The sequence below is a fragment of the Eriocheir sinensis genome, chromosome 44 (assembly GCF_024679095.1).
Source record: "Eriocheir sinensis breed Jianghai 21 chromosome 44, ASM2467909v1, whole genome shotgun sequence".
NCBI classification, from domain to species: Eukaryota; Metazoa; Arthropoda; class Malacostraca; order Decapoda; family Varunidae; genus Eriocheir; species Eriocheir sinensis.
The window spans coordinates 3,859,505-3,879,804 of record NC_066552.1 but is presented as its reverse complement, the minus strand read 5'-3'; the positions used below and the strand labels follow the sequence as shown (position 1 = coordinate 3,879,804).

At 44.7% G+C, this 20,300-nt stretch overlaps 1 protein-coding gene across 5 annotated transcripts in view; it reads left to right on the top strand.

The window, feature by feature from the left end:
• The window catches only part of LOC126980296 (basic proline-rich protein-like), a 71,472-nt gene that overhangs the window by 10,231 nt on the left and 40,941 nt on the right, over positions 1 to 20,300 (top strand). For all 5 annotated transcript variants that reach the window (XM_050830018.1, XM_050830019.1, XM_050830021.1 and 2 more), the window contains exon 2: positions 16,465 to 16,659. In XM_050830018.1, coding sequence (XP_050685975.1) covers positions 16,485 to 16,659 — 175 coding nt within the window. In that variant the 5' untranslated portion in view covers positions 16,465 to 16,484. The remainder of the gene's footprint in view (positions 1 to 16,464; positions 16,660 to 20,300) is intronic.

Here is a 20,300-nt window from a genome sequence, read left to right as displayed (position 1 = left end):
CTTTAATCGGTAAATGGAAAGCTTGTGGGTTGCCGCCTCTATGGACCCACGAAAATAGGACCTGGGTGTCTATTTTGGGGCCTCTGAGGTGGGCTAAAGTTGGCCCTCACGCAGGAAGGAAAGGCCAGAGAGGTGTTGAAGTTTTAATTGATGGTTCTAGGGATTCTGAAAGGTATATAGATAGAACCAGCCATCCAGCCAGTCAGTCAGCTTTAGTCAGTTAAAGTTTGCGACAGTTATGGTTTGCGATTTCTTGTTATGCCTTTTCGTTTACCATTATTTAGTCTTCCTCTCTTTTGGCCACTGTACTAATCGCTATATGAGAGCAACAGTTAACGGGCTTTTTTTTTCTTTATTTTTGCATCTTATTTTTGTTGCCCTTGAGTTGCCTTCTGTGCTGTAAAAAAAAAAAACACCTTCATAATCCCTTCCAGTCATACACAACCCCTCCCCAACCCCACAGAACCTCTCCAACCCCACATAACTTCTCTTTAAGATTATATAACCCCTCCCCAACCCCACTTAACTTCTCTTTAAGATTATATAACCCCTCCCCAACCCCACTTAACTTCTCTTTAAGATTATATAACCCCTCCCCAACCCCACATAACTCCTCTTTAAGATTATATAACCCCTCCCCAACCCCACTTCTCTTTAAGATCATATAACCCCTCCCAACCCCACAAAACCTCTCCAATCCCACATAACTTCTCTTTAAGATTATATAACCCCTCCCAACCCCACTTCTCTTTAAGATCATATAACCCCTCCCAACCCCACTTAACTTCTCTTTAAGATCATATAACCCTCCCATCCCAAAACCTCCAATCCCCAAACAACTCTTTATATTATATAACCCCTCCCAACCCCACTTAACTTCTCTTTAAGATCATATAACCCCTCCCAACCCCACAAAACCTCTCCAATCCCACATAACTTCTCTTTAAGATTATATAACCCCTCCTCAACCCCACATAACCTCTCCAACCCCACATAACTCCTCTTTAACAACATTTGACCCCTCCTCATCCCAAGATATCCCCAAACAACCATATTTTAACCAACCCTCTCTCCCCTTTGTTCTATCCCCTCCCCATTGCCACCTCTTCTCCCCTGCTCCCCGTTTATCACGTTATCATTCCTCCCCTTCCCCTCTAGAAATCTCCCCTCCCCTTAGACATTCTCCCCTTTGTTACCTCCCCTACCCTCTCGACCCCCTCCACTCTAGAAATCTCCCCTCCCCTTAGACATTCTCCCCTTTGTTACCTCCCCTTCCCTCTCTCCCCCTTCCCCTCTAGAAATCTCCCCTCCCCTTAGACATTCTCCCCTTTGTTACCTCCCCTTCCCTCTCTCCCCCTTCCCCTCTAGAAATCTCCCCTCCCCTTAGACATTCTCCCCTTTGTTACCTCCCCTTCCCTCTCTCCCCCTTCCCCTCTAGAAATCTCTCCTCCCCTTAGACATTCTCCCCTTAGTTACCTCCCCATTCCTCTCTCCCCCTCCCCTTCTCCTCCCCATCTGTTCTCATCATTCCTCCCCTCCTCTTACTTACCACCCCTCCCTCTCCTCTTATATACGTTACCATTCCCCTCCCCTTCCCCTTTATAAATCCCCTCCTCTTACATTCCTCCCTTTCAATACCTCTCTTTCTCTTCTCTCCCCCTCTCCCTTCCTCCCCACTCCACGTCTCCCTCCATTCCCCCTTCTCCCCACTCCACCTCTTCCTCCCTTCCCCCGTCTTCCCCCTCCTCCCCACTCCTCGTCTCCCTCCATTCCCCCTCTTCCCTACCCCACCTCTCCCTCCATTTCCCCTCCTCCCTACCCCACCTCTCCACCCCTTCCCCCTCCTCCCCAACTCCATCACGTCACCATTTCCTCCGCCGCCGCACTGTGTCTGCCTTATCTTATCGAGGTCGCCTTATCAGCTGCCCTCTGGAGGAGAACCCCGCTGTGTGAAGGCTTGCTGGCAGGGGCTCCTCGGCTTGGCTCGGCTCGGGGTGGTTAGGAGAGGTTGTGGAAGGTTTTGTTTGGGAAGGTTGTGTTTGGGTTGGTTTAGGAAGGTTAGGAGAGAGAGAGAGAGAGAGAGAGAGAGAGAGAGAGAGAGTTCTACATCATCAGTTCTTCTTGTTCTTGTTCTTTTTCCTCTTCGTCTTCTTCCTCCTCCTCCTCCTCCCGCCTATAATAAACCAATACTAACTTATTACTAATGCATAATTGTAGTAGTTGTAATTCACTCTCATACAAAAGTAGTTTAATTCCGTCTTCATAGAGATAAACCCTCGAAAAAAAATCATAACACTATCAAGTAAAACACACACAAAAATGAGCCCCCCCTCCCTTTTCCCCTTCCCCCCTCGACCCCCCCCTCCCCCCCCAAGAAATACAATGCCCCGTAAATCCCCCCTGTGAGATAAGTGTGTGTGTCAAGTAATCTAAGTTAAGCACCCATAAATCTTCACCTTCGTAAATAAAGTGATGGGGTAGTTTTGAATTTTTTGTACTTTTTTGGGAAATTGAAAAAAAATATGTACCCTTGCTTTTTTTATGTTCGTTAGTAAGGTCTTGTTGTTGTTGTTGTTGTTGTTGTTGTTGTTGTTGTTGTTGTTGTTATTGTTGTTCTACTTTTTTTTTTCTTCTTCTTCTTCTTCTTCTGCTTGTTTTTCTTCTACTTCTGCTTCCTCTTCCTCTTCCTCCTCATCATCTTTTTTCTACTTCTTCTTCTTCTTCTTCTTCTTCTTCTACTTCTACTTCTTCTGCTTCATCTTCTTATGCTTGTTCTTCATGTTCTACTTCTGCTTCCTCTTCCACTTCCTCCTCCTCCTCCTCATAATTTTTTTTCTACCTCCTCTTCTTCTCCATCTTCATCTACCTCATCATCTGCCGTCGATCTACCTTAAAACACTAACAAAACTCACCTTCCAAAACTCACACCCTTAAATAACAAAACCAGCATAACCACCAAACACCAAAATCTGCATCACCACAAAAACTTGCCCACAAAAAACTCAAAACCACCGAAAAAAAGACAAACTTACCAAGGTTACGAAATATTAGCTTCTTGCACCGACGACTCACAGGGATCCCGTCTGTCGCGCGCTCCGCTATCTACCAGTGTTATCTGCGCGCTGTTATCTCCGTTCGGTCTCTTCCTTATGCCGTTGTGAGCTTCTTCGTATTTCCTGCTCGGTGAATGTCGAAATATATATCTACTTCCTCTCCTTCCATCTACTTCCTCTCCTTTCCTCTCCTCTTAGTTTTCCCTCTCGTGTGATTCTCCGAGGTTGTTCATTTAGGTCATTCATTCATTTAGCGTCATTCATTACGCCTTGTTTACTTAGGGTGGTTTTGTTTCCTTTTGTTTCTATTGTTATTGATTTGTTGTTTGTTGATTTTCGCTTTGTTTGTATGTTAATTTATGGGGTTTTGAGCCTGGGGATTTGTCGTTTTGTGTGTGTCCGTGTGTGTGTGTTTGTGTCCGTGTGTGTGTTTGTGTGTGTGTGTGTGTGTGTGTGTGTGTGTGTGTGTCCGTTTCCTTTATTTTTTCCTCTTCTATTTATATTCCTTGCTTCCTTCCTACTTTCCTCCTTCTCCTTTTTACTTTCTTTTTCTTTTTTTCTTTCTTATTTTCTTTCTCGTCCTCCTTTCTCCCTTCCTTCCTTCCGGCGTATCATAAACAAAGATAGGACTACGGAAACACACACACACACACACACACACACACACACACACACACACACACACACACTCAGAGCAGTAGCCTACACTCTTGCCAACGCCGCTTATGTCACCATGGCCTGTGCAACTTGTCTGGGTAGGAGTGTTGTGCTGAACCTATCGCTGAAAACAGCAGCCCTCATTAGCAAACGTTTGTGGCTCTTGTTGCGAACGTTTTTCAAGGCCAGGGAGAAGCTACGTCGGGTTGTGATGAGTTTTTTTTCCGTTCACGCCGCGGAAGCCTTGTCAAACTACCGCCAAGCTCAGGAAACCACCAGTACTAGCGAACGTTTATGGGTCTTTGTTGCGAACGTTTTTCAAGGCCAGAGGGCAGCTACGTCGGGGTGTCATGAGTGTTTTTCCCGTTCACGGCGCGGAAGCCTTGTCAGACTACCGCCAGGCGCAGGAAACCAGCCATGGAAACCCCGACAACTCCTGCGAGAGCCTTGTGAAAGATGGACTTTTTTTTTTTTTTCTTACATCAGAGGACACGGCTCAAGGGCAATAAAAAGAGGACTAAAAAAAAAAAAGAAAAAAAAAAGCCCGCTACTCGCCGCTCCTATAAAATATAAAAGTAAAGAGTAGCCAGAAGAGAGGTCAATTTCGGGTGGAGAGGTGTCTTGTTACAGTCTTTGGAGGAGTTTGATAATATTGACCTAAATCCTGAATAACAGTCTTTGGAGGAGTTTGATAATATTGACCGAAATCCTGAATAACAGTCTTTGGAGGAGTTTGATAATATTGACCGAAATCCTGAATATTTTTGGAACGTCTTATCAGTATTCATTTGCAGTTTTGTGGCTAGTTTGGGTTTTTGCTTCCAATATTAAGACGGAGGTAGAAGTTTGATTTTCACGTTTAAAAAAATGATGTGTATAGGAAATTAACAAATCCAACTTACCACGCCTTGAAAAACGGGTCACAAAAGACAAATCAGCCACACTACTTCCACTATTAAGACGGAGGTAGAAGTTTGATTGTCACTTTTAACTAGACATAATACATAGTCGTTAAAAGAGGTGTATTTAGGAAATCATCTAAACCAATTAATTCTGCCATGAAAAACGGGTCACAATAGACAAATCAGCCACACTACTGTTAAGACTAATGCGAGATTCATGAAATCATGCATACGGTAGGCCGGAATTGATCTCTCTTTTGGCTACTCTACTTTTATCTTTTATAGGATCGGCGAGTAGCGGGCTTTTTTTTTGTACTCTTTTTATTGCCCTTGAGCCGTGTCCTCTGATGTAAAAAAAAGAGAAAACACACCGGGACGCACATCCACCCACATTCGATAAGGCTTTCCTAGAAGGTGCGGGTACCGTATTTCCTTGGATAGTTTCATAAGCCTAGTGATAGTTTGACAAGGCTCCTGCACCGTGAATATGAAGAAACACTGATTCGAATTCGACTAAATCTCCTCTTCGGCTTTTGGAAATGTTGGTTGTGAGAGCTTCTGAGAATTCGGGTCTTTTGTTTCTGGTGGTTTTGGTTTGAGTGTGTCGCCTGGAACACTGCTGGAAGGCGTGTGGTTCTCCTAGCATGGACTAGAAAACGTCTGCTACTGTTGTTTTGGGTTAGGCTGGAACACTGCTGGAAAGGCGTGTGGAGGCTGGAACACTGCTGGAAAGGCGTGTGGTTCTCCTAGCATGGACTGGAAAACTGCTACTGTTGTTGTGTTAGGCTGGAACACTGCTGGAAGGCGTGTGGTTCTCCTGGCATGGACTGGAAAACGTCTGCTACTGTAGTGCTGGGTTCGGTTTGCTTGGAGTATTTTTTTTTTTTTTTTAAATTTTACGGTAAAGAAGGCAGCTCAAGAGCCACTAGATGCTCCTCTGACAATAGAAAAAAAATAGAGGCCAAAAGAAAGGTCAGTTTCGTGTGGAGAGGTGTTGTGTGACGCTTGTGTTTCTATAAGTATTGCGAGAAGATTGCTGTTGGTGATATTTTGACGATAATGAAGGAGGCTCAAGGAAAAGAAAAAGATACAGAAAAACAACTTATATGTCGTTCTTCCCAAATGAAAAAAGGGAATCCAGGTAAAGGTAGAAAGAAAAGATGCCGAAAAACAACATATTTGTCCTTACTCCCGAAAAGAAAAAAAAAAGAGGAATCAAGAAAAAAATTAAAAAGTGCTATTAATTGTTATGATGTGTTCAGGAAATGTTTTAGCCCAATGCAGGATAAGAAAATAACACACACACACACACACACACACACACACACACACACACACACACACACACACACACACACACACACACACACACACACACATAGCAGTATTGCCCAATCAAGGGATGAGTCTTAAGTGGGCCATTGCCAGAAACAGCTGAATGGTTCATGAGGATTTTAAAACATCGCATTGTGTACAGAGAAGAGACTGGAGGAGATGTTGATTGTGTGTGTGTTTGTGTGTGTGGAAATTAATACCTTGGTGTTCTATTGTCATATCAGTAACTGACGTTATTGTTTTGGCATTTATTATTATTATTATTATTATTATTATTATTATTATTATTATTATTATTACTATTATTATGTGAATTTAGTGCTGCATAATGAGTCTTAATGCACAAAATAATCCTTACTGAGTGATGCAATAAATATCAGGTTAGCAGAGAGAGAGAGAGAGAAGCGTTACTAGTGCACAGATGTATACTGAAATAGTGTTAGCGGTAGACTTTGACCCAAAAATCACGTGTGTGTGTGTGTGTGTGTGTGTGTGTGTGTGTGTGTGAAGCCATACTCTGCAGCTTCCCCCCTTTTCCTCCTCCTCCCGTTCCTCCCCTTCCTCCTCCTCCTCCTCCTCCTCCTCCTCTTCCTTCCTTTCCCCTTCACCCTTTCCTTCCTCTTGCTCTCAATCCTTTTACCTTGAAGAGAAGAAAGAGAACGGTTTATATATTTATTTTTATTTTTATTATTATCATTTATTTACTATTATTATTATTATTATTATATGTTGGTTTGTTTACACTGATCAGCTGTTTTGTGAAAGTTAGAAAATGGTTTAAATTCTTTGTTGTGATATTCAAAGAGGAGGAGGAGGAGGAGGAGGAGGAGGTAGTGACATAATCTGGCGTTGTAAGGTTGAGTTAACAGGATGGAGAGAGAGAGAGAGATACCTGCTGGTGACGACAGTTCATGGCTTTGTGTGTACTCAGAGAGAGAGAGAGAGAGAGAATGGTTCCGTAATACTAACCGCACCTTTACTTTTTTTTTCTTTTATCGATTGTCATTTATTTATTTACACTCTACCTCGTTGCTGTGTGTGTGTGTGTGTGTGTGTGTGTGTGTGTATGACCAATTAACGAAGGGAAGGTCAAAGGTGGGTGGCATTTAACACATAACATACCAGAGAGAGAGAGAGAGAGAGAGAGAGAGAGAGAGAGAGAGAGAGAGAGAGAGGCACAGGTGGTGAGTGTGGGGTGGGGTGAGGGGGGTAGGGGGGAGGGGGGTCAGTAGGGTGCCAAAGTTAAGCTCGTGACATTTACTCAGTGGAGGAGCTAAGAAGTGGCCCTCCTCCTCCTCCTCCTCCTCCTTTTCCTCCTCCTCCTCCTCCTCCTCCTCACGTTTTCTTGTATGTATTTGTTCTTTTGTTCTGGTTTTTAATAATGCTGATGTTCTCCTCCTCCTCCTCCTCTTCTTTTTCTTCTTCTCCTTCTCTGTTCTAGTTACCCTTGTTCTCTTCTTCTTCTTCTTCTTCTTCTTCTTCTTCTTCTTCTTCCTCCTCCTCCTCCTTTGTTCTAGTTCTCCTTGTTCTATATTATTTTTCTTCTTTCTTTCACGTTGTTTAGTCTACTGTTTTCTTCTTCTTCTTCTTCTTCTTCTTCTTCTCATTCTTATCTTTGTTTTTATTTCTCTTGTCTCGCTCGCCTTGCTCCATTATCCGTTTTCCTGTTCCCTCCTCCTCCTCCTCCTCCTCCTCCTCCTCCTCTTCTTCTTTCCCCGTCTTCCCACCAGATGTTCCTTTACCCCTTTTTTCCCCCCTCTCTGTTATCTTACCCTTTTCCCCTTCTTTCTCCTCCCTCCCTCCCTCCCTCCCTCTCTTCTTCTCCCTTCTCTTCGTTCTTCCCTTCTACGTTTCCCTATTCCCTCCTTTCTCCCTTTTTTTCTCCATTTTTTGCTGTCCTGTGATATTTTGCTCCTCTTTACCTCCTCCTCCTCCTCCTCCTGCTCCTCCTCCTTCTCCCTTCTCTTCTTACACATGTTTTCCTCTCCCATTTCCCTTCTCTGTCTTTGTCCGTCTCTCTCTCTCTCTCTCTCTCTCTCTCTCTCTCTCTCTCTCTCTCTCTCTCTCTCTCTCTCTCTCTCTCTCTCTCTCTCTCTCTCTCTCTCTCTCTCTCTCTCTCTCTCTCTCTCTCTCTCTCTCTCTCTCTCTCTCTCTCTCTCTCTCTCTCTCTCTCTCTCTCTCGTTGTAGTGCGAGGAATAAGCTCCCACCATCAGTGCCAGTGTAACACGATTGACTCCTTCAAAAATAAGCTCGACCGTCACTTCCAATATCAACTAGAGCAGAGTGCAACGTTTTTTCTGATTAATGTAAAATCACTTAGGTTTGGACAGACCACAAGTCTGGACCATGGTCTGTGGTCTGATTTTTTAAATGTAAATCTCTCTCTGTGTGTGTGTGTGTGTGTGTGTGTGTGTGTGTGTGTGTGTGTGTGTTTACGGTATTTCCCCCGCACATGATCTCTTCCGCTCATCCGAAAACACACACACACACACACACACACACACACACACACACACACATACACACACACACACACACACACACATTCTTTTATTATATACCATGATTGTGTTGTTATCGGTTTCTCGTGTGTGTGTGTGTGTGTGTGTGTGTATCATCTCCACCACCGCTATCACCACCACTGCATCACCGTATCTCTCGTTCTCTTAGATGTGGTGGTGGTGATGGTGATGGTGGTGGTGGTGGTGGTGATGGTGGTGGTGGTAATGATGGTGGTGGTGGTGGTGGTGATGGTGGTGGTGGTGGTGGTCAATAAAATCTGAGGTAACAGAGCAGAAGGAAGGATAATGATGGTTGTTTTTCTCCTTGTTTTCTCTTCTTCTTCTCTTCTATCTTCTCTTTTTATTTCTTTATTTGTCTCTCAGTAACATCTTTCTCTTTTCTTCTCCTCCGTTCTCCTTTTTTTTTTTTTTGCTTTCTGTCGTATCTTTCTCTTCTTCTCTTCTATCTTCTCTTCTATCTTCTCTTTTTATTTCTTTATTTGTCTCTCTGTAACGTTTCTCTTTTCTTCTCCGTTATCTCTCTTTTTTTTTTTTTCCTATCATCTTTCTCTTCTCCTCTAACATTTTTTTTCTTTTTTTTCGCTCTTTCACATCTTCCTTTCTTCTTTCTCCTCTATCTTCTCTCTTTACTCTTTTTTTTCTCTGTCCTATCTTTCTCTTCTCCATCTTCTCTTTTTATCCCTTCTTTTCTGTCATTTTCTCTCCTCCATCTTCTTTCCTTTTTTATCGTTCTTTCTCTTCTCTAATTCTTTCTCCTTTATCTTCACTTTATATTTATTTATTTTTCCTATTTACCAACACGTTTCTTTTCCTTATTTTTTTTTTTTAGGTACCAACACGTTTCGTATATTTTTTTTTCCTCTTTGTTCTTTATTCTGACATTTTATTATTATTTATTTTTTATTTTATGGTTGTTTATTTTTCCCTTTATTTTCCTATTCCATTTGTCTCTCCCTCTCCTCTTTTCTTAATATTGCTTTAATTTTGTTTTCTTTCTCATGAGCAGTGGCTTGATATCTCTCTCTCTCTCTCTCTCTCTCTCTCTCTCTCTCTCTCTCTCTCTCTCTCTCTCTCTCTCTCTCTCTCTCTCTCTCTCTCTCATTTCTTCTTTTTCCTCCTTTTTACCTCTATCCTACACTTTAATGTAGTTTCCCATTATCTCCTGCTTTCTCCTCTTTTTATATCTCTCCCTCCCTCTCCCTCCCTTCTTCTCTCTCTCTCCCTCTTTTCTTTTTTCCTCTCTCTCCTTCATCATCTCATCTTGCTCCTCTGTTCTCAAGATTTTCTCATCATGTCCTTTTTTGTTTCATCTTTTTCCTTCTCTTTTGTCTTTAGTAATTTGCTATCTTTATATTTTATCTTATTTTTAGTAATTTGCTATCTTTATATTTTATCTTATTTTCCTTTTTTCCTATCTTTTCTCTTTCCTCCTCTGTCTTCTGGTCTCTCTGGATTTGATGATTTTTTCTTTTTTCTTTTTTGTATTTCAACTCTTTCGTTATGTCTTGTTTTGTGTCCTTCTTAATTTGCACTCTGTAGCTTTTCTTATCTCTATCTTTTTTTCTTTCTTATCTTTCTTCCTCCTCCTCCTCGTTTTATGTCTTTCTCCGTTTGCTGTCTCTAGGTTTTCTCATTTTCCTCTTTCTACATCAATTCTTTCCTTCCTTTTCATTTTGTCTCTTCATTCTCTCTTTTTATATATTTTCTTTTTTTCTATCTTCGTATCTTTCCTCCTCTCTTCTTGTTGCTTTCTCCCTGTGTTTTCTTCTGATTTTTGTCCCTTTTTCCTTTTCTCTATCTAATATTTTTCCTTCTCATTTGTCTTGCAATGTCTTTCGTGTTCTTTCGTAATACATTTGTGATTTGTTGCATCCGTTTAGCTAGTGATGGTGGTGGTGGTGGTGGTGCCGTGAAGTGAAAAAAAAAAAAAAAACGATAACAATGATGATTAGTCGTGTCTGTGTGTGTGTGTGTGTGTGTGTGTGTGTGTGTGTGTGTGTGCCTCGATAACGCTGATAAAACACCAGAGAGTCGACATTTGAGGTTCGTGACAACTTTTAATCAATAACAACAACAACAACAGTACGATTTAAATGGAAAACACTGTATATTGAACGTAACAACAACAACAACAACAACAACAACAACAACAACTACTACTACTACTACTACTACTACTACTACTACTACTACTACTACTACTACTACTACTACTACTACTACTACTACTACTACTACTTAACTCATATCGTACACCATAACCGCTGTGTGTGTGTGTGTGTGTGTGTGTGTGTGTGTGTGTGTGTGTGTGTGTGTGTGGACCAGATGGAAGATGGTACAGACTCATTACAAACAAACAAACAAACAAACAAACACACAAACGTCATGATGAGGAAGGGAAGATTGAGGGAGGAGGGAAAGAAACTGAAGAGGGAGGAAAGAAGGCTTGGAGGGAGGAAAAGGAGGGAAGGGAAGAAGAGAAGGGAGGAGAGGGATAGGAAGGAGGAAAGGGAAGGAAGGAAAGGAGAGAATGATTGAAGGAGGGAAGGGAAGGAAAAGAGGAGACGAAGATAGGAGAATTGAATGAAAGGGAAGAGAGAGAGAGGAGGAGGAAAGAGTAATTACGTAGAAGATGGAAAATAGACAAGGACAGAAGGGAGGGAGGGAAGGGTAGAAGGGAGGAAAGGGAGAGAAGGGAGGAAACATAGGGCCAGTTTCACAGTTCCCCATGATTGTTTAGTAAGCTCCCAAACCAATACCAGAAGCTTCGAAATTTCCATGTATAGTGTCTGGTGTTTATATTTAAGTTCACATATTTGACGAAATTATACAGGAAAAGTCTTGTGCATTTAGTGTGGCATCGAAGACCTCACCATTTTGAATTGTATGGGATTTTATAGTTTGGTTCGGGCTGTTACGAAGACACTGTATTGGACTGTGAAATCGGCTCATAGAATTAAATAAAAGGGAAGAGGAGGAGAAAAGAAGGAAAAGAGAGAAGGGAAGGAGGGAGGAAAGGGTTGGAGAGAAGGGAGGAAAGGGTTGGAGAGAAGGGAAGGAGGGAGGAAAGGGTTGGAGAGAAGGGAGGAAAGGGTTGGAGAGAAGGGAGGAAAGGGAGGGACGGCCAGCAACATAAGGGAACAGGACCGCCATTTGTGTTTATTTTTTTGTTGTTCTCGACCACAATGAGCCATTATGACGTGTGGTGTGTCTCTCTCTCTCTCTCTCTCTCTCTCTCTCTCTCTCTCTCTCTCTCTCTCTCTCTCTCTCTCTCTCTCTCTCTCTCTCTCTCTCTCTCTCTCTCTCTCTCTCTCTTATCCTGAATGTTTCCTTCCCTTGTTTCTTCTTCCTATTGTTGTTTTATTTAATTTTATACTTCCTTTCCCATTCCTTCCCTTCCCTTTCTTTCACTCTTTTCTCTTCCCTTCACTTCTCTTTTCTTCCGTTCTCTTCCCTTCCCTTCCTCTTCCTCTTTGCTTTCCTTCCTCCCATCCCTTCCCTTCACTTCCCTCTTCCTTTCTCTTCTCTTCATTTCCTCTTTCTCGTCTCTTCCCTTCCCTTCTCTTCCCTTTTTTTCCTCTCTTCTTTCCTTCCTTCCTTTCTTTCTTCCTCCCTCCTCCTGCCCCTTTCTAACTTTCATTATAATTCCTTTCTCTCCTTATATACAATTCATCTCACCGCTTTCACCTACTACTACTACTACTACTACTACTACTACTACTACTACTACTACTACTACTACTACTACTACTACTACTACTACTACTACTACTACTACTACTACTACTACTACTACTACTACTACTACTACGACGACGACGACGACGACGACGACGACGACGACTAAGAATAACACTATAAGGCTTGATACATTGCTTCCTGTCTTATCCATGTAACGTTCGAGTCCTCTGTTCTGGCGCTACGACCAGACTTAGGATATACATATAGAAGTCCTAGAAGTGTGTGTCTGTTCGTGTGTTTGTGTGTATTCTCTGTTGGTTGAAATACAAAAATGATGAAAAATCTCTGTAATGTATGTTAGTTCTCATTTATTTATTTATTTATTTATTAATTTTCATGTTTTCTCTTGGCAAAAGTAAAAACTAATAAAAAAATCACGCTAATGTACGGTTATATATATCAGTGTCTTTATTTATTTTATTCCTAGTTGCTTTATAATGAGGGTAATAATAGTAATTGTAATGATAGTAATATTAGTAGTAGTGGCAATAGTAGGTCACTTGCTATTCAGGGAGGAGTGAAAGGAGCTATTTATACAGCCTCTGTTATTGACTTACTTTATAACTTCTTTTTTTCGCCTATAGCGCCGGTAGACTTTCTTCAGGGGCCCGTCATGTCGCAGGCAATTTTTATAGTGGCGCCATTTATTCTTGGCTCATACTGCCCCCCGGAACTCATTCTTGATTCACTTGGACGGTTTCCTCTAGAGTCCGGGTTGATGGGTGGTCTTCAGGACAGCATGTGGGGAGTCTCAGGCCACTCGGCGGTGACTGAAAAATCCCAGGTGGTAGCGTGGGGATTCGAACCCACGTCGTCCAGCACCCTGTGAATGAGGGGCCCGCACGCTAACCACTCAGCCTACCTTGCATTCTTACCTGTGCTTACCTCTCGCTTGGGATCTCACCTTCACCTGTTACCTTTTAATCTTGCATTGTCACCTAGAATCTTACCTTGTTACCTGTGATCTTGCTTTCTTACCTGTCATCTTACCTCTCATGGGATCTACCTCCTTTTTTGATCTTCTTCTGTCACCTAGAATCTTACCTTGTTACCTGTGATCTTGCATTCTTACCTGTCATCTTACCTCTCGCTTGGGATCTCACCTTTACCTGTTATCTTTTGATCTTACGCTGTCACCTAGAATCTTACCTTGTTACCTGTGATCTTGCTTTCTTACCTGTCATCTTACCTCTCGCTTGGGATCTCACCTTTACCTGTTATCTTTTGATCTTACGCTGTCACCTAGAATCTTACCTTGTTACCTGTGATCTTGCATTCTAACCTGTGATCTTACCTCTAGTTTTTCAATTCACTTTTCTCCTTTCCTTCCTCCCTCTCCCTCCCCTCCCCTACCCATTTCTCTCCCCTCCCTGTCTCCCTTCCTTCCTCCCCTTCCTCTTCTCTCTCATTCCCTCCCCTCCCCTTCCTTATCTATCACCTTTCTATCTTACATTGTCACCCAGAATCTTACTTGTATAACTTTCTGGTTGCCTTATCTTTCCCTAATATTACCTTTTATCTTACTCTGTCACCTGGATTACTCCTTGTCAGCTGTGATCTTACCCACACCTCTTACCTTTAATTTTACCTTACCTGAATCTTACCTTCATACATACATACATACTCTTTTTTACCTGTGATCAAGACGAAGACAATACCAACGTTCCCTTTTACGTATTTTTTTTAATCTTTTTCATATGTAAATAATTTCCCTCACGTTTTTTTATGATTTTTTCAGTTTCCCATTAATTCATTTTACATTCTTTAAGCGAACAAACACACGTAGAAATAAATCATCAACGTTACTTTCGAGAGACTATAAAACGTTCTGGCAGGGTTATGGAGGGGGGGGGGTGACGGGAAGGGGGGGAGGGGGGGAGAAAGTCATACCCTCGTAGTCTGGGCAAGTCCATCCGGTGACTTATCAGGAAAGGAAAGGGGGGAAGGGAGAAAAAGGGAGGGAGGAGGAAATGGCAGGGATGGGAAGGGAGGAGATGAGGGGAGAGAGGAAGGGGGTCGATGGAAAGGGTGGAAGGAAGGGAGAGGTTGGGGAAGGGCAGGGAGAGAAATGGGAAGGAAGGAAAGGGGGGGAGAGAAAGGGAGGGGGTATTCGTGTTTGTATGAGGAGAGTTGTAGCTTTCTCTCTCTCTCTCTCTCTCTCTCTCTCTCTCTCTCTCTCTCTCTCTCTCTCTCTCTCGCTGCTAAATTTTGGTGCTTCGTTGAGAGAGAGAAAAACCTTCTCTACGCCTTATATGCATACATTTAATCACACACACACACACACACACACACACACACACACACACATTAACATCAACTCAAACTATAAAACATACAAATATGAATAGGTCAGACGTAGATAAAGATAGATAGATACATAGATAGGTAAATAGACACATGGATAGATAGATATATAGATAGGTACATAGATAGATAGATAGATAGCAAGCACGGGTATATCCAGGTGTACAGACAGGTGTGTTGCTTCAGTCGCCTAAGAAAACTCTCAGACGTGGCACCAGCGGAGGAAGGAAGGAGGTAGCCTGGAAGTGAAAGTGAGGGAGGAGGAGGAGGAGGAGGAGGAGGAGGGAGCGAGGTTGAAGAGACAGGAGGTGGAAGTTGTGTTAGAGAGGAGACTTTGAGGGGTTAAGAAGAGGAGGAAGAGGAGGAGGAGGAGGAGGAGGAGGAAGAGGGGTGTATGGTTCTTGTAGTGAAACGCTGCATCATAATGTCACGCTTCTTCTTCTTCTTCTTCTTCTCTTCCATTCTCTTTATTGACATGTAATTTAGTTTCTCTCTCGGTTCATTCTCTCTCTCTCTCTCTCTCTCTCTCTCTCTCTCTCTCTCTCTCTCTCTCTCTCTCTCTCTCTCTCTCTCTCTCTCTCTCTCTCTCTCTCTCTCTCTCTCTCATTTGTGGTGGTGGTGACGGTCGTTAGTGTAAATATTGGTGGTGGTGGTGGTGGTGGTGGAGGTGTGTTTATGGCAGGGTACAGGAATGGTGTTGTGTTGGTGAGGATGTGGAGGTTGGTGTGCTGGTGGAGTTGAAGGTGTGTGTGGTGGTAAGGGTGGTGACGGCGGCAGGTGTGTGTGTGTGTGTGTGTGTGTGTGTGTAGTCGTCGGCCGTGCGGATGAAAGTAGTCATGGGGGCACGTGATGGGGGCGGCCTGCGTGGCGGGGTGCTGGGGGAAAGGGGGCTGTGCCGGGGCGGGGCGGGGCGCCTCACCTGCCGCCTGGGCGCCGTGCAAGTGAGCGGCGGCAGAAGGTCACGGGGCCAGGCTGGGTCAGGTGAGGTGAGCTGGTGAGGCAAGGCTGGGGGTGATGGGCGTAGTGGTGGTTGTGATGAGGGGGTGGGGTGGAAGTGGTGATGGGGGTGGTGGTGGAGGTGATGACGGTGGTGGTGGTGGTGGAGGTGATGACGGTGGTAGTGGTGGTGGAGGTGATGACGGTGGTGGTGGTGGTGGAGGTGATGACGGTGGTGGTGGTGTTGGAGGTGATGACGGTGGTGGTGGTGGTGGAGGTGATGACGGTGGTGGTGGTGGTGGAGGTGATGACGGTGGTGGTGGTGGTGGAGGTGATGACGGTGGTGGTGGTGGTGGAGGTGATGACGGTGGTGGTGGTGGTGGTGGAGGTGATGACGGTGGTGGTGGTGGTGGAGGTGATGACGGTGGTAGTGGTGGTGGAGGTGATGACGGTGGTGGTGGTGGTGGTGGTGTTGAAGGTGGTGGTGGTGGTGGTGATGACGGTGGTGGTGGTGGTTGTGGTGATGACGGTGGTGGTTGTGGTGGTGGTGGTGGTGGTGGTGGTGGTGGTGATGACGGTGGTGGTGGTGGTGGTGGTGATGACGGTGGTGGTGGTGGTGGAGGTGATGACGGTGGTGGTGGTGGTGGAGGTGATGACGGTGGTGGTGGTGGTGGAGGTGATGACGGTGGTGGTGGTGGTGGTGGAGGTGATGACGGTGGTAGTGGTGGTGGAGGTGATGACGGTGGTGGTGGTGGTGGAGGTGATGACGGTGGTGGTGGTGGTGGAGGTGATGACGGTGGTGGTGGTGGTGGTGGAGGTGATGACGGTGGTGGTGGTGGTGGAGGTGATGACGGTGGTGGTGGTGGTGGTGGTGGAGGTGATGACGGTGGTGGTGGTGGTGGAGGTGATGACGGTGGTGGTGGTGGTGGAGGTGATGACGGTGGTGGTGGTGGTGGTGGTGACATTTACGGGTCATGCCGGGGGAGTAATGTGATGCCTTCCGTGTCTTCCAGGCTGGGTGAGGTGGACGGTGATGCCACCGCCGCCGCCGCCGCCTGCGCCCGGAGGGTTTCGGGGGCCGCCAGCCCCGCGTCCCCCCGCCCCGAAGTCCGGAGGGGACGACCGGGGGGCCCTGCTGGCCTCCATCAGGGCCGGCGCCGCCCTCAAGAAGGCCGTCACCAACGACAGATCCGCGCCCGCCATCGATGGTGAGTACTGGTTACCTGCCCCCCCTCATGCCCTGCACACACACACACACACACACACACACACACACACATTGTTGTCATTGGTGTGGTGAACATTTCCCTGCCTTACCAATCCCTCACTGTCAGGGTGTTAGTCATCCTCTGCTCCGGGCTAGGGCGTGCACCTTACCCCTACCCCCCACCTGATGCAGGGCACACCTAACACCGCCTCTGTCACCGCGCCGGCCCTGGTCACGTGTTCTTCGGCTTTACGTTCACGCCCAGCCGTTCCAATTGTCGGGTCATTTGTTGTTGCTGTTTGCCGTTCCGCGCCGCCAGCTTATTAACGCCCGGGTCTGCTGTGCTCCGATGTCCCTTTTTTTTCTAGCTTTTTTTTTCATTGTCTCGGTCTCTGCTTACCCCGTGCTTGTTTCCCTGCACGGCCCTTGTTTATGCCTTGTTATCAACACACACACACACACACACACACACACACACACACACACACAGTAAGGGAGGCGTGGGAACTCATGGTTTAACATAATTTACCTCCCTCCCTGCCTCCCTCTCTCTTTCTCCCTCCCTCCCAGCCTTTCTCCCTCCCTGTTTCTCTCCTTCCTTTCGTGTCCTCCTTCCTTACTTGGTGTCTTCTCCTCCTCCTCCTCCTCCTCCTTTTATATCTTCCTGATCATCTTGTCTTACTCCATCTTTTTTTTTTCTCCCTTCTTCCCTCTTTCTTTGTTCCTCTCTTCCTTTCTTCCTCTTTTCCTTCCATCCTATTTGTGTATTTTCCCTTCAGTCTTTTTATCATTTATTCCCCTTCTTCTCATCTTTCATTATTCCCTTCTTTCTTCCATTTTCCTTACTTTCCTTACATCTTTTTTTCCTGTACTTTTTTTCCTCTCTTCTTCCTCCTCCTCCTCCACCTTGTTGCTAAGTGAGGGAAGCGGAAGGAGAGACGGAGGGGAAGAGGGAGGAAAGAAGAGAAGGGGAGGAAAGGGGAGAGACAGATGCCAGACAGAAGGGAAGAGAGAGGAAGGGAGGGAGGGGGGAGGAAGGGAAGGGTTGATGAACGGAAGAAGAGAGGGAGGAGGAAGGAAGGAAGGAAGGAAGGAAGGTGGAAAGAAGACTGAAACACACACACACACACACACACACACACACACACACACACACACACACACACACTGAAAATGATAATAGTGTATGTGTGTATGTGTGTGTGTGTGTGTGTGTGTGTGTGTGTGTGTGTTTGTTTGTTTGAAGGTTACATGTGGTTTCTGTCTCTTAGGGGTCAGGTCATAGCCTCCTCCTCCTCCTCCTCCTCCTCCACTTGTACGGCCTCCTCCCCCCCCCTCTCCCCCTTACCTCGTTATTGTAGTGGGGGTCTTTAACCTTCTTAATACACGAGAGAGAGAGAGTCTAAGATATAATTAACTTCTCAGTCATTTTACTACCTCCTCCTCCTCCTCCTCCTCCCTCCTCCTCTTCTTCTTTTCTCTCTCTTTCATCAATATCATCAATATATGGGTCAGATACAAATCCTCCTCCTCCTCCTCCTTCTCTTCTTTCTACTCTTCTTATTCTCACTCATCAATATATGGGTCAGATACAAATCCTCCTCCTCCTCCTCCTCCTCCTCCTCCTCCTCCTCCTCCTCCTCCTTCACCCACTCATTATTCATACTCGTCTTCCTGTCTCTTCCTTCCTTCCTTCCTTCCTTTCTTCTCTCCCTTCCTCTGTCTGCTTGCTCTCCTTCCTTCTTTAACACATTCTAACTCAACTCCTCCTCCTCCTCCCCCCTTTCAATTTATCTTGTCTTCCCAAGCGAGGATTTGTGTGTGTGTGTGTGTGTGTGTGTGTGTGTGTGTGTGCAGGGGAACGGACGGCCGGTGGAGACTAGGCGTGTGTGTGTGTGTGTGTGTGTGTGTGTGTGTGTGTGTGTGTGTGTGTGTGTGTACTCGGCAGTGACGTCATCGACCGACTGTCCTTGCCGGAACTGTTTACGCTTCCCCCCTCCCCCCCTCTCTCTCTCTCTCTCTCTCTCTCTCTCTCTCTCTCTCTCTCTCTCTCTCTCTCTCTCTCTCGTCCACACCTCCCTTTTCTCCCCAATCTCCTCCCCTCTCGTACCTCTTCCCCTTCCCCCCTCTACCCTCCTCCCTCTTCTCCCCTCTTCCCTCTCCTCTTCCTCCCCTCTTCCTGTTCACATTCCACGCCTTTCATAGTTTCACTCCCCACTCTATCGTCATCATCATCAGCTTTGTCATCCCCTTCCTGTTCTCTCTCTCTCTCTCTCTCTCTCTCTCTCTCTCTCTCTCTCTCTCTCTCTCTCTCTCTCTCTCTCTCTCTCTCTCTCTCTCTCTCTCTCTCTCTCTCTCTCTCTCTCTCTCTCTCTCTCTCTCTCTCTCTCTCTCTCTCTCTCTCTCTCACCATTTATTTCTGTTCCTTTCAGCCTCTCTATAATTATGTTCTCTTGGTGTGTCTTTCTCTTCTTTGTTATTTGTTTCTTTTTTTGTTATCTCTTCTTATCATTTGTTGCTGTTCTCTTTTCTTTAGCTTCTATTCCTGTTTTTCTTCGGTTATCATCATCATCATCTCTTTTCAGCATCCCTTTCTTTTATCTCCTCATCTCGGTTCTCTTCTCTCGGTATCTCTTCATTCTCTTTTTTTCTCTTTATCATCTCTCCTTTTCTCTATTCTCAGCATCCCTTTTTTTTATCTCCTCAAACATCTCGGTTCTCTTCTTTCATCATTTCTTCCTCTTCTCGTTTCTCTTTTTAGCATCTCTTCTGTTTCTCCTCTCTCAGCATCCCTATCTCTTCTTGTTCTTCTCCTTCATCTTCTTTTTTTCCCAGCATCCTTTTCTTTTTAACAGCATCTTCTTTTCCTCAGCATCTCTCCTTGTTCTCCTCTTTCATCTTCTTTTTCTCCTCTCTCAGCATTCCTTTCTTTTTAATAGCATCTTCCTTCCCTCTTTCATCTTCCTTTTCTCCTCTTTCATCTTCTTTTTCTCCTCTCTCAGCATCCTTTTCTTTTTTAATAGCATCCTCCTTTCTTCAGCATCTCTCCTTACTCTCTTCTTTCGCCATCTTGTTCTCTTCTCTGAGCTTCTATTCAAGTTTTCTTTTCCTTCTTCTCTGTCTTTCTTCCTCTCCTTGACATCTCGCGTTTTCTCAGCATTCTTCTTTCTGCTATTGTTTATTTTTTTTCTGTCTGTGCTTTCCCCTCCTGTCTTCTCTCGCACAAGGACACACAGACAGACTACGAGAGACCAGACGACCTACACATTGGATTGAATTTACTCTTTACTAACTTTATTTTTATTTTTATTTTTATTTTTTAACAGCAGAGGAGACAGTGCAAGGGCGTAAAACAACAACAACAACAACAATATGAAAAAAAGTCCTTTCCCATCGATAAATATAAGTAACCTCTATTGCATTATAACCTTCAATAGTTCATCTTATCTTACACTAGGATACACAGGATGGAAAGAGACCTGAACACCTCTACTAACTTTTATTCACATCCATTAATATATATCTAACCTCTAAAACATTCAGTATCGTGTTCGCATCAAGTATATTACCTGGTTAGTTTGTTTCACTCATCCAGTACCGTATTTTTTGAACCATGCATTTTACCTCTTAATTAAATATAAC